The sequence below is a fragment of the Haliaeetus leucocephalus genome, unplaced genomic scaffold (genome assembly GCF_000737465.1).
Source record: "Haliaeetus leucocephalus isolate CR32 unplaced genomic scaffold, Haliaeetus_leucocephalus-4.0 Scaffold636, whole genome shotgun sequence".
Taxonomy (NCBI): Eukaryota; Metazoa; Chordata; class Aves; order Accipitriformes; family Accipitridae; genus Haliaeetus; species Haliaeetus leucocephalus.
In genome coordinates, this window is record NW_010973072.1 from 675,323 (window position 1) to 687,449 (window position 12,127).

Below are 12,127 nucleotides of genomic sequence, written 5' to 3' on the forward strand. Positions count from 1 at the left end.
ATTGTGCAGCTGTTTTGTTTCTAATACAATTACATATTCCCACCTACTTGCACTCTTAGTGTGTAGCAGAGTACCTCAGGTAGCAGAAAACCTAAAGCATAGGCTGACATTTCCTTTTGGCCTTTGGAAGTGACAGAACAGTTAACACAAAACATAATTTATTTGAGGTAGGAGGGGGAAAGAGAGGCCGCAAGTTAATTTCCCTTAGAAGCCCGATGGTCCCCACCCAGAAACCTGCACACAAAAGAATACTGCCTTTTAAACTGGTAGGTTAGGTCTGAGACCAGAGTGAAGGTTTGTCAACCACAACAAGCTACAGCTTGTTTAACAGTCGACCGGAGGGTTGAAAAGTCTAATAAAACTAAAGGGCCTTCTATAACAAAGTTGCTGCCACTTAAGGAGAACATTCACACCCATTCAGTGGGGTTTCTTTTTTTTCCAAACATGCAAAGGTATTTGGAGCCTCTAAAGTGAGCAAAGACACACCAAAACCCAGCAGCTAGAAACTGAAGCTGGAAAAAACTGAAGCAAGCAATAAGGAACACACTGCGAACAGTGAGAGTAACTAACCACAGGAAGAGATAACAAAAATGCTGCATGACCTCCCATCACTTGGATGCCTTTCTAAAATAGACACTTCAACCTGACCACAAGTTATTGTGCAAGAAATCACTGGCTGAAGCTGTGTGACCTGTTATCTCCAGGATTACCAAAGGAAAGTTTTTCCCATGCCCGTTTGGAAAGCTTCCTCTCTTCAGGAGGAAGGTTTATGGATCAGTTTTAGCAGGCTCCTCCAGCCTCTTCTGGGGAAGACCCAAAACCATCGCCTGGGGACAGCAGGATGCTCTGCCTTCTCAAATGCCTACAGTTGGGCTAATTTCCCCAGCCAGCAGCACTCAAATCGCCCCTGGGTCACAAGCTTTACTGCATATATCTGGAGGGGAAAACCACAGTGCCGTTTTACAACGTGACAAATCCTGTGCTGCAGTGACAACTTCTACACATCCCTTGCTGCCCATTTCCATCTCGTTTCAAAGCTCATCTATTTTTGCCAACATTGGTCCATCTTGAAGAAAAGAGGGTCAAGCGAGCCTTTTCAAAGTAGGTTTTCCCAAGAGAGGAAAACAAAGTTTCCCTGAACGTGGGGATGTTCAAAGACACATTAAATATAAGTACTTCCACAACAAAGATGGCAGCTTCTGCCATTTCTTTTCCTGGCAGAGCCACGGACCAAGCAACAAAGGACTTGGGGTGATGGTCTTCATCCAGCGCTAGCAGATCGGCAGAAGACACATGCTGCACACACCTGAGGTTGCCAGCATACCCAACAGCTTTCTTTTGTGGCTTTGCTCAAGAAGGAACATTTTTCATTTCCTAAGAAATAAATGTTATGACAGTCACATGGACTGAATTAAAAGTACAAAGACAAGGCTTCTTAGCCAAAGACCCCAACTTTTTATTAAAAAAATAAAAAAATACATGGCCTGTGGAAATCCAATCTGGGTAGGGCCATAAGGAGAGCAAGAAGGTTCCAAGGTCATGTTTTACAATCTTTTGAAGCAGGAATGAAGCCGATGTCCGAGGGAGGCATTTCATGCTGCACTCTGTACAGAGCTTCCCTTTTTTCAGCACGCTGCAAATGTTGCAGTGCAAGAACTTGCTGTCTTTGCTCAGGCACTTTTATTTATACACAATAAAGCCCTTGTGCAGGAGATCAAGGCTGTATTTCATTGATTTGACATGATGGTTAACCTGTGAACTTTGCCCCTGCTAATAGAATAATTTCTATTTGTTGATTCCTCTTTTGGGATCCTCGAGGGTAACAGTCGCTTCATCCCAGCTCTCATTTGCATGTCTGGTGCCAAATGGTTTTACAGCTCTTGCTTCTGTGGGGCAGAGCCACGACAAAGTTAATCAAACCCAGTAGCTACAGCTGGATATGGAGTCCCTGTACCTCTCTCCCTGGATCCCACCTATAATTCCCAGGAGCTCTCCTGCAACTTGGCTCCGATTTGTACTTTGCTTGTGAAAGCCTGGATTGGTCCTCAGCTACCAAAGGACCGACCCCACATGTATACATGTGCTGGCGGAAGGTCCCAAAGCAACTGCCTGGAGCAGGCTGTAAGCAATGGCACAACAAGGAAGCTCCTCTTCCAGATAAATATTGCCCAGTCCAAGATGCTGATTGCCAGTCAAGAAAAAGACCAAAATTTATAATTGTAAAGAATAAATCTGTTGAACACTAAAGGCACGGTTTTCCAGCAGAGCTAACCCACTCTAAATATGGGCTGCTGGAAAAAAGGCAATCCTACCTCCCCACTCCTACTGCTCTCCTTCCAGCACCAGCATTTTTCTGAACACACGCTGGAGATAAATGACAAAACCCTAAACCTCCAGAAAAAAGGAAAATTAAAATGGAGAGAGGGAGAGGACTGAGACTCTCCAGTCTACAACAGGACAAGGAATACATGGGGGTTAGAAGGCCAAAGGAAGAACAAAATCCAGTAGCTTCTTGTCATTAGCTCTGGAAGTAGGTTCAGGGACTAACATGAGGTGCTGGTGAGACCAGTAGGTCTCACTGGGGTATATCAAAGAGGTTTTTTCCTGTAGCTATAGTTTTCCCTCCCTCCACTGTTTTTCATCAGGATAGATGAAAGCTATTAATCTATTAGCTATTTAGATCAGCTAAAGACCTTCTAAAAGCTGGTATTTCAAGGACAGGTTGTATTGTGGGGGCCACAGGACCAAAAAATTCCAGGTCTTACCACAAAAGTATACTCTGGAATCTTCAAAGGTAAAATCCAATTTCCATGTGGGTTTTATAGAATTTGGATAATCTGACTTAAAACTGCAACGGTTCTACTTAAATTCATCACTGCCTTACAACAGTGAAGAACCCGGACCAGGGCTGTGAGTCATGATGGTTTTGCTTTTACACGCAAGCGTGACCTGCTACAATTTAATTTCTGAGCGTGACTTCAGGCAAAGCAGCTCGTTCTGGCACATGGCAGAGGGGAATGAGAAGATGCGTGTCTCCAAAAGAGTCAGACCTTTCCTGAAGTGCCCAGAGCCGGGTATTCAGGGCTGCACCAGCAAACGGGCAGCTTTGCCCCCGACAAGCAGAGATGGGCACTGCAGCCCCCAGCGCAGCTCACACCTGAGCCACGTCCGTACTGCAGCAGTAGGAAAAAAATGAGCCTTTTAACAAACAAATCGATTCCAAAACAGCTGACCACTGTGAGATTGTGTATTTCCAAGAGTGTCGCCTTCTTTGCAGAGTCCAAAGCTGCAATTCCAAGTGAAGCAGGCAGTAATTAGCTAATTACCCACATTAGGATCGATGGTGTTGGACCCGTTTTATATCTGGTATGCTCAAAAGTGTAGCTCTTCTCCAGTATTGTTCCACTTCCAAATCACCTCCACTACCCTAGCAGCAGAGCTATGACATCCCATTGCCATGGAAGAGGTTGATAACAAGGCACCACGGACAACCGGCCTCACCCACGTGGGGACAGCGCAACACCAGCTGCTCCACGCTGCCCAGTGAGACCAGGCGGAGCAAACCCCTGCTCTCAACCAAGTGTCAAATCTTTTCAGAGGGATGCTCAGAATTATATTCACCAGCAATTTGACTTTTTAATCATTTCAATTACTGTGACTAAAACCCTTCAATCGGAACAAAACCAGGGAAAAATAACCCCTCTCCTTCTGAAACAGCCTGCCTAGCTTAACAGACCATACCAAATTGTGAAGGTTTTTGCTTTTGTGGTCTTCACATATTTCATTTAATGCAGATAATTAACCTCAGTTTCTAATTTCAAATCCTCCACATAAGGAAGCGAAGCAATTGAATACATTCACTGACAGACGGAAAATTAAAATATTACTACAGCTTCTGCATGTGGCTCAAAAGACAGGGCCTTGCAAAAGATCTTTCTTCTTTTATTTGACTGATTAACTGTAATTTGCTTAATGGATTTAAGGATGAGCCTAATAATCCAATGATATTTCCAGGAACTGATTTAGGATATCAGCACCTCTGTTATGAGGGTTTTCTTAAACAGCAATTTTCTGCACTACACATACAGCCATTTCTGAAACCAGATTTTTCCACCATTCTAATAAAACCAGGTCTATGATTTATTTTAAATGCACAGTGACTGCATGACTGGCCTTGCACCACGCAGCCACAGTGCTGTAACTTCTTGGAGCACCTTCTGAAGCCCCAAACCTAGGGATGACCCATGACCAGAGCGTGGTCCAGCAGCCAGTGACCCAGCCCTGAGGACAGGGAGGACTTCTTTGCACGGCTTGGGAAGGTGGGGAAGTCAACAGCTCTACCCTAACACGAGGCCAGCGTGTGTTTGCCCAGGACCCCCACACTCTTCTCAGTCCCTTTTCCACCAAGAAAGCCTGGCATAACAGGATTTCACAGTCTGTCTCTATAGTTAATAAATCCAGGACCTAACAGACTATTAAAGGAAAACATCCAAGAGGCAGTCATTTTTAAAATGTCCAATGGTAACTAATTATTCAAGGGATTAGTCCATTATAGCAACAACAAAGAAACTCTTAAAACATAAAGCCAAATTGAACAGCAGATCAAAACCAAGGTGTACCCGCCCCATGAGCTACCTCCTGGGTGCACTTCTCAGCATCCTGGGATCAGTTCAGCTCCCATTCAGCCTTTTAGCACCCAATTCTTTCTGGGTTTCAGAACCCAAACCAACCTTGTTCTCAAAACACAGGATTTCATGATTTGCACCATCAGTGTAAGTGCACATCAAAATAGGGCCATTGCCAACACTGGACCAGATAGGCCATGGCTCTGTCTCACCCAGACATGAAGCCCTCCAAGGATGGAGATCCCTTCCCATCTGGTGACCTGTTCCTGGGCTGCATCCCACTCCTCATGAAGATTTTTCTTCTGTCATGTTCAGCCTGAAACTCCCCAGCACCAAAAAGAGGGGGATATAATTCCCCTTTCATGCTTCTAAGAGAAAAGATTCTGTAACCCAAATAAAACTCAATCACAACAAAATAAGGTAGCTGTTTGCTGGAGGAGGGGAGAAAAGCTATCCATTTATCAAAAGAGAGTGCTAAAAGCTTAACTACTTGTCTTTAAAAAGAAGCCAAAGCACTGATCCATAACCAAACAACAAATACACCACTTCTTCATCTTGATTTGTGTAGAGGCAAAGCTATGGGCACAAAAGGTATTCTTCTTCAAATAAAATCCATTTTAAAACCTGGCAACCGCCAGTATAAATACTTTACACTGTTAATGTAAGCATTTCCACGTAGAAGTTTCATCAGCTTAACAATCTATTTAAAAAAGCTGGCATAACTTCTGTGCAAAAACACCATCAGTCTTTGTCTTGTATATCTTACAGCGCTCCAGTCAGTAAATTACCACTTAGCACTATTAGCATCAGACCCCACCTCCCCGTTAGACTCACTAACTTCTCTCAAGAACAATGCAGAACCAAAACTATTCTTCTATAACTTATTTTCTTTAAAATTGGAAATAGCCACTGCTCTACACAGACTCCAAACAGGGTTGTACTGATTACAAGTGATGTTATGGGCCTAGCAATTTTAATTCAAGCTAAGTGTCCAAAACTTTTTTTTCCACCTTTACATATGGGTATAACATTCAGTAACTGCTTTTTTCCAGCAAACAAGCTCTCATGAAGCTCCAATAGCCTAATTCCAAGATGCACATGCTGCCTCTGCAGTCAAACAATAAGACAGTAACACATGCCTTAAACTTTCTAAACACAGACTGCTCCTGCATCAGTGTTTGTGATTTTGCATCCCCAGTTTTCCACCCGTTCAGTACAATTAACACCAATTCCTTCACCACACAGTCTTGAGTCAGAAGTGTGTAATTTAATATTATGAACAAAGCAGCAAACTCAAAATTAGGTCTGCCAGCTAAATTTCAGCTTCTTCCTCATGCAGGCCCAGCTTCTGACCACTGGACCATTTATGCTGCCAAAGCCATAGAGAGATCCTGCATCTTCCCTGAACCAGCCTACACCGTTCCTCTCCATGTTACAGTTCATCATTGCCTCGTCTCAGACCAGAGATTGTCACATCCCTCTAAAGCTCCTTCAGCTTTTCTCCACTTGCTTTCTCTGCACACCCTGTTATGAAGAAGTGCTGGCTGTATTTTTTGGGGAGAGCTGCCCTCACGTGTGTCCAGAGAGGCTGCCAGTACGTAGGCACAAGCATAAGGACTCTCCTGTTGATTTCTACCAGCCCTGGTGGAGAATCACATCACCCATCCCTTTCATCTGAGCCACCAACACTCGTGAAATGCCATGAGATTAGACAGCTCAGCACTGTGGAAATTAAAGCTTGGATCTTGTAGCCAGCTTCCTTTAAAACAAACCAACCTATGTGTATATCAAAGCCCCCGTTGAGAAATTTCTCCATCCGCGCCTAGCAGTTCCACCACAACACTCCTCAATAGCCAACAACTGGAGATTTCACCCACCACCATGTGTCCTCTCATCACCATCATCCAGGTTTCCTTTTCAACACATTGTGTGCTTCATGACACGGGTCAAAACCCAAAACAATTGGCAGAACTAACCCAAATCTCCCAGTTTGCTTGGCTTTCAGAAGAGACGAAGGCAGAGCTGCTCGCAGGTAACACCATGTGCTCTTATCACTTCCCACCACAGGAAGAAAGTAAAGGCAACAGCTGTGAGCACTGCTCTCCAATGCTTTGGGAGTGGGCGCAGAGCCCCTTCCAACACAGAGCTAAAGAGACAACAGAAGAAACCCACCCTGACAAAAGAGACAACGACAACCTTTCACCACCAAACACCAAATTTCCAACTTTTTAAGACGTGGGCGTTTTCCTGGAGTGCTCAAAAACCAGGCTGCAGGGCGGTTCTCAGGCACAGGTTTAATTTCTGCTCTTCAGATCCGAGGAACGCTGTCCCAGTGTGTCAGAAGAAGGTTAATGAACGATTTAGCCACCCTCACAACCACGTTAGTGTCACTTTCGGAAGCTGCAAGTTAATGCCCGAGATCTTCGGGGGTTACCCTCTTTGAAGTTCACTGATCCATAACCAATGTCCAATTAATTTGCAGGAGCCTAACTATAATGACTATTGGCCTTTTCCTATGCATACAAAAACGCAGTGGGTAACGGTGATGCTTTTGGCTTCAGGATATTCTCAAATACACATGTACATTTGCACACCTTCAAAATACCCAATGCTCATAACGGGTTGTCTTCTGCCGTTTGAGGAATTTTTTATGTTTGCTTGGCCGAGAGCAGAGCTACGGCATCAAGATTTATGAACTTTCTGCTGCAAAAAATTTGGAGCTGATTCAAGATGCTCATTTGCTAACAGAGAAATACTTCTATTGCATTTGCTCAGACTCCTCTTTAGTTAGGGTTTCCATGGAAGTCAAGGAATAGATGTTCAATCTTGGGAAGATTAAACAGGCCCTCAGATATAATGCAAACCAGCTTATTTCAACATTCCCTCAAGAACAGAAACAAGAAATTCTTCCACACATATGCAAAAAAAAAAAGGTTTGTGGAAATTTTCAAAATAAATTGGGACCCAGCCTTTCAAATGCTGCGCGCAGCTATCGCTTCTTGCTGCAAGCAGCCCCACCAGCTTCCAGTATAGTTACTCAGGCGAGAAAGTCAATGAACAAAAAAGTCTGCAGGATAAAGATGCTACAGCTTAAAGCCCAGCTTATTCAAGACAACTATTGCTATACAACATCCAGGAATTAAGTTAATTCAACCACAAGGTCTTGCACAAAGAGGAACAATCACCTCATAAATTAGTATCTCAGCAGATTTTTTAGAATTAAAAACGCAGAGATTACGCAGTTCGGCAGCATCCTCTGTGGCGATGCTCTGGACGCTACTAGAGCTGACATACCAACATTTAAAAAATAAAATAAATCACTTATCTTCAGTTATTCCAGGCTGAGAAATGACTCCTGCTCTGGTGAGAATGGTAAATGTTTCCATGCCTCTCTACCCCACAGGTCAATGGAACGTCAGTAGCCACAATGACAGGCTGTTGGACACTACAAATTAATAGCAATGCATTTTTTCTGACCTCCATCCCCCAGGTAAAGATTTATTTCATGTTGTTCCAATCTGGTATGAAAATGCCCAAGACCGAGGAACTCTACTCCAAAATGCTTCTATTGTACAGCACATTTCTTAAAACATTTTAAAATCTGGCACAGATATATTCAGATAATGGGTAAAGTGCATTTTTTTCTGAAGCTGGAGCTGAAAAGTGCAGTGTTGCATGCGGGTTTTTGCTACCTGCTCTAGTAAGGAAACCAAACACAGCTGAACCTCAAATAAGTTATTTTCAATCTTAAAGCCATTACTGCTTAAATAAAAAGATACTTAAATCGTAGACTTTTCTAATCCTTCGCTTATAGTGAGTACCTGACCGCTCAGTAAAAACGCACTTCAAGAAACATTCAAGGTTTTTATTAACTCCATGGGAAAGTCCTGAGACCCTGGGACATTTTTTCTGACTCCTGATTAAAACAGCAGGAGTCCACATGAATTCCCCTTCTTTTTTTCCCCAAGAGTTTCACATGCAACATTCCCTCCTCAAAATCTATAAGAAAACAAGAATCAAACCGAAAACATTTCGCCAGCTGAAAGGCGCAGAGACCTTGTGTGGGGCGGGATACGTATCCAGCTGCCAGCCTAAAGGGATGGCCGAGGGAGATTAAATACAGAAATGCTTTTCATAAGGCAGGCGGCTTTGAAGAGGACAGTTCAGCTACTTCATTTCGTAATCTTCACAAAGCGTCAGATTTTAGCCTAAGCAGGTCTTAAAACAAGGAGATTTTATTTAAAAAAAAAAAAAAAGTAGGAATGTGTTCTGGCCGGGTTCTGTTGATTCAGCAAGGGTTAGACACACACACGCTTATTGATCCCAGAGAGCTCCCTGCTAAGTTAATTGTCTGGAATTTTAACTGAGCTCTCAGCAAGTTTCAAAATCCATGTTGGCTGGAAGTGGGTGGGGGACCCAGAAAAAAAACAGGCTGCAAAACTCTGCAACTCCTCCAGTTAAAAAACCCAGCAATTACTTTGCTGAAGGGAAAAGCTACAGCAGGGAATGGTTTTAACTGGATTCGGTGATTCTGACTTTGACACTACTAGAATTCAGTGCTAGGAATCTTGCGTGCAAAGCAGTACCACTACCAGGGAGCACTGTGAACCCCATTCCTCTCATATAAGCAGGTGATGATATCTCCTGCAAGCTTCCTGCAGCTTCTAGTTGTGGCTCATCACAATTTCCTCATACATTTACACAGAGAAGTTTTATGATGAGATGTACTTGCCTGCATTACAGTAACTGAATGCTGACCTTCTGCTGGTGTGAGCTACAGCCAACCTGAAACTGCAGCTTGCTCAACTGCCTGTGCGTGCAAAAGGACCGTCCATGGCTCTGCACTGCCCACCAAGCCCTACCTGCCTCCAGACCACATCTAGCAGCAGTTTCCCCAGGTGAGGAACATGCTGCAGGGATGATTTGGGGCAACCAGATAGGAATGACCAAAGACACCCTTAAAATAACCCGCGACTACTTTCAAGTAAAGCTTTACACTCCTCCAAAGCACCTGTGTAACGCCATCCTGTACCGATGCGGAAGCTCCCCGCCACCCAAGGTCCTCCAAGGCTTCCCATCACCCCTGCGCCCTCAGCGTCTCCCCAGTCCGTTCCTTGGAGGCACGCCGCAGAAGGGATGCTGCCCCGGCGCTCACCTACCTGAACTCCCTCCCCTCGCTGTAGCGCCGAGCCGAGGCAGCGCGCTGGGTGGCCGTCTCCAGAAGCAGCTTCTGCGTGAGCCTGCTGGAAGGTGCTGAGTCCCTGCTGGCCTCGGGCTCGGCCTCTTGGTCACACTTCCACTCCTCGTCCTCGTTCAGAGTTGGCAGATAACCGGGTAGCCCTTTACCTGTCCCGGACCCTGAGCTTGGATCGCTATAAATTTTTGGACTTTCCCCACCTGTCCTCGTGTATTCCAAATAAATATCCGACTTAAGGAACAAAGGGTAGGTATTGTCTTCTATCATGCACTGAATCTCCGTTTGGGCCTGGTCAAACATGTCGGGGTCAATCTGCAGTTTCATGACGCAGTCTTTGATGAAGCTTTTTGTGGCCGGTTTGATCTGCCGGGACACAATGCCGTTGTTGTCAAGGATGTATTTTTTGTAAATGGCTTTTGCCAGCTTGAGTCTTTTTTCCTCGTTAGATGTGCATGGCTCCAGCTTCCTGAAGCCACTGCAGGCAAACCAGAAGTCCAGCAGATCTGCGCAGTCCTCCTGTTTCAGGAAAGTCCTGAAGAGGTTGATGCCGTCTTGATCATCCAGCAAGGAGTGCAGTGACTCTGCCCACTTCAGGTAGGGTGGAGTTGGCGAAGCACTCCCCTCAGGCTCGTACCCCAAATCCAAATCGGAACGCCTCGGTGTTGCTGTGGACGTCTCATTTCTAACCACATCACTTTTACTGGAGTAGAAACCGTGGCTAACTGGCCTTGGATCTGTGGACACGAGTTCCCCCTCCTCACCAGGAACCGGTGGCCTCGGAGCATCTTCGGTGAAGCTTCCTCCGAGGTCCAAGGGGAAGCCTTTCCCCTGGATATTCATTTTTCTGGTCCTTGCTTGCACAGGAACAGTGGGGGATGAGCTCAAATCTCAAATCACCAATATTTGTAGCTCCTGGGTAAACAAGTTTGTTTGGCTGAAACAGATGAGAAAAAAATAAGCGAGTATCACTGTAAATAAACACTCTAAGATTACAAACCACTAATTTTGTGCTGCACCACTACTGTATTAATGCCTCTTTTTCAGCGGAATCAATGGCAAAGCTCTCGGCAACTTCAGAGAGCAGAGAATTGGCTCAAACCAGGTACCCTCTAAAAATGACAGTTACACAATATCCCAAAACTTTACATCCAGCGTTCGGCATCGCCGATATGGCTGGTGCTACGCTAAAACAGCGGCCAAATTCCCAACACTGGTGGTTTCACAGGACCCTGGGATCTGGCAGTGCCCTCATCCGAGGGATCTACACTTAGGTACCACACGGTGCCACAGGACACATGCCGTCTTCTGCACTGCCATGAACTCCTCTCCACAGCCTACCTGGACAGCACACGTACCAGGTCATACTAAGGCAGCATGTTTTTATCTGGCTACTGATCTAGGAAATTCTCATCCCCAAACAGGAATTTAAGGCTTGTGAAAAATATTTTGAAAGAATATCCAGTTAGTCCTGAAAGCAAGACTGCACCTTAATCAAACACAGGTGGCTTTTGTACGCTCAAGTGACATACCAGCGCCACATTCCTCACAAATCTCTGCATTTCAGAAATACACTGCTTCGCCTCGTCTAGCTCTAGGGGAATCCAGATGTATCGTTGACCCCGATATTTTGGGCATCTGGACTGCATTCTTGCTTCAGATAGGCATGTTAGCACAGGAGCTCAGTTCTGGCACCATTTTTTGTAGACAGGCCATTGAGAAAAGGTTCATTTATGCTAACAACATCACATGCTACGAGCCTGGGAAAATTTCAGGTCATCAAAGGAAGATGAGAAAACCACCTTGAGAAGGAAATCTGATCAAGAACAACATTTTTAAAGAGCAACAAGTCAATATGGAGGATGAGAGGTGTGGGGAAGGAGGGGAAGACAGAGAAGGCCAAATCCCCGGGTTGCTACTTCTGCTGCTTGATAAGATAACTTCATTGTGTAAAGACAGTAGCAAAAGTCTTGTTTCACAGCACAGCATCAGCCTCGAAGCCCCGAGTACTGCAGAGCACCAGCTGCCTGACGAATTACTCCATGCACTGGATTAACTCAACTGCATGTGAAAACACAGCGGGAAAGACACATCTTAGCTCGGCCTCCCTCTCAAAGCTCACCCCACCCCAACGAACGCACCTTTGGGATGCTTTGCCATTTTTTCCCCCCAGTCACTCCCTCTCTCCAGCCGAACCAAGAACCGCCTGTGCCTATGCCTACGCCTACGCCATGCCTGTCCTCACAGCCCACCCGCTCACCGCGGAACAGCTCCGGCGAGACCAGGAGCGGCCGGCGAGCACGGCGGG

At 45.2% G+C, this 12,127-nt stretch overlaps 1 protein-coding gene across 1 annotated transcript in view; it reads right to left on the minus strand.

Annotated features, from left to right (window-relative positions):
- Positions 1–12,127, minus strand: part of AXIN1 (axin 1) — an 80,857-nt gene that overhangs the window by 60,359 nt on the left and 8,371 nt on the right. The window contains exon 3 of the mRNA XM_010578393.1: positions 9,785–10,756. Within this exon, the coding sequence (XP_010576695.1) occupies positions 9,785–10,662 (878 nt within the window). The 5' untranslated portion in view covers positions 10,663–10,756. The remainder of the gene's footprint in view (positions 1–9,784; positions 10,757–12,127) is intronic.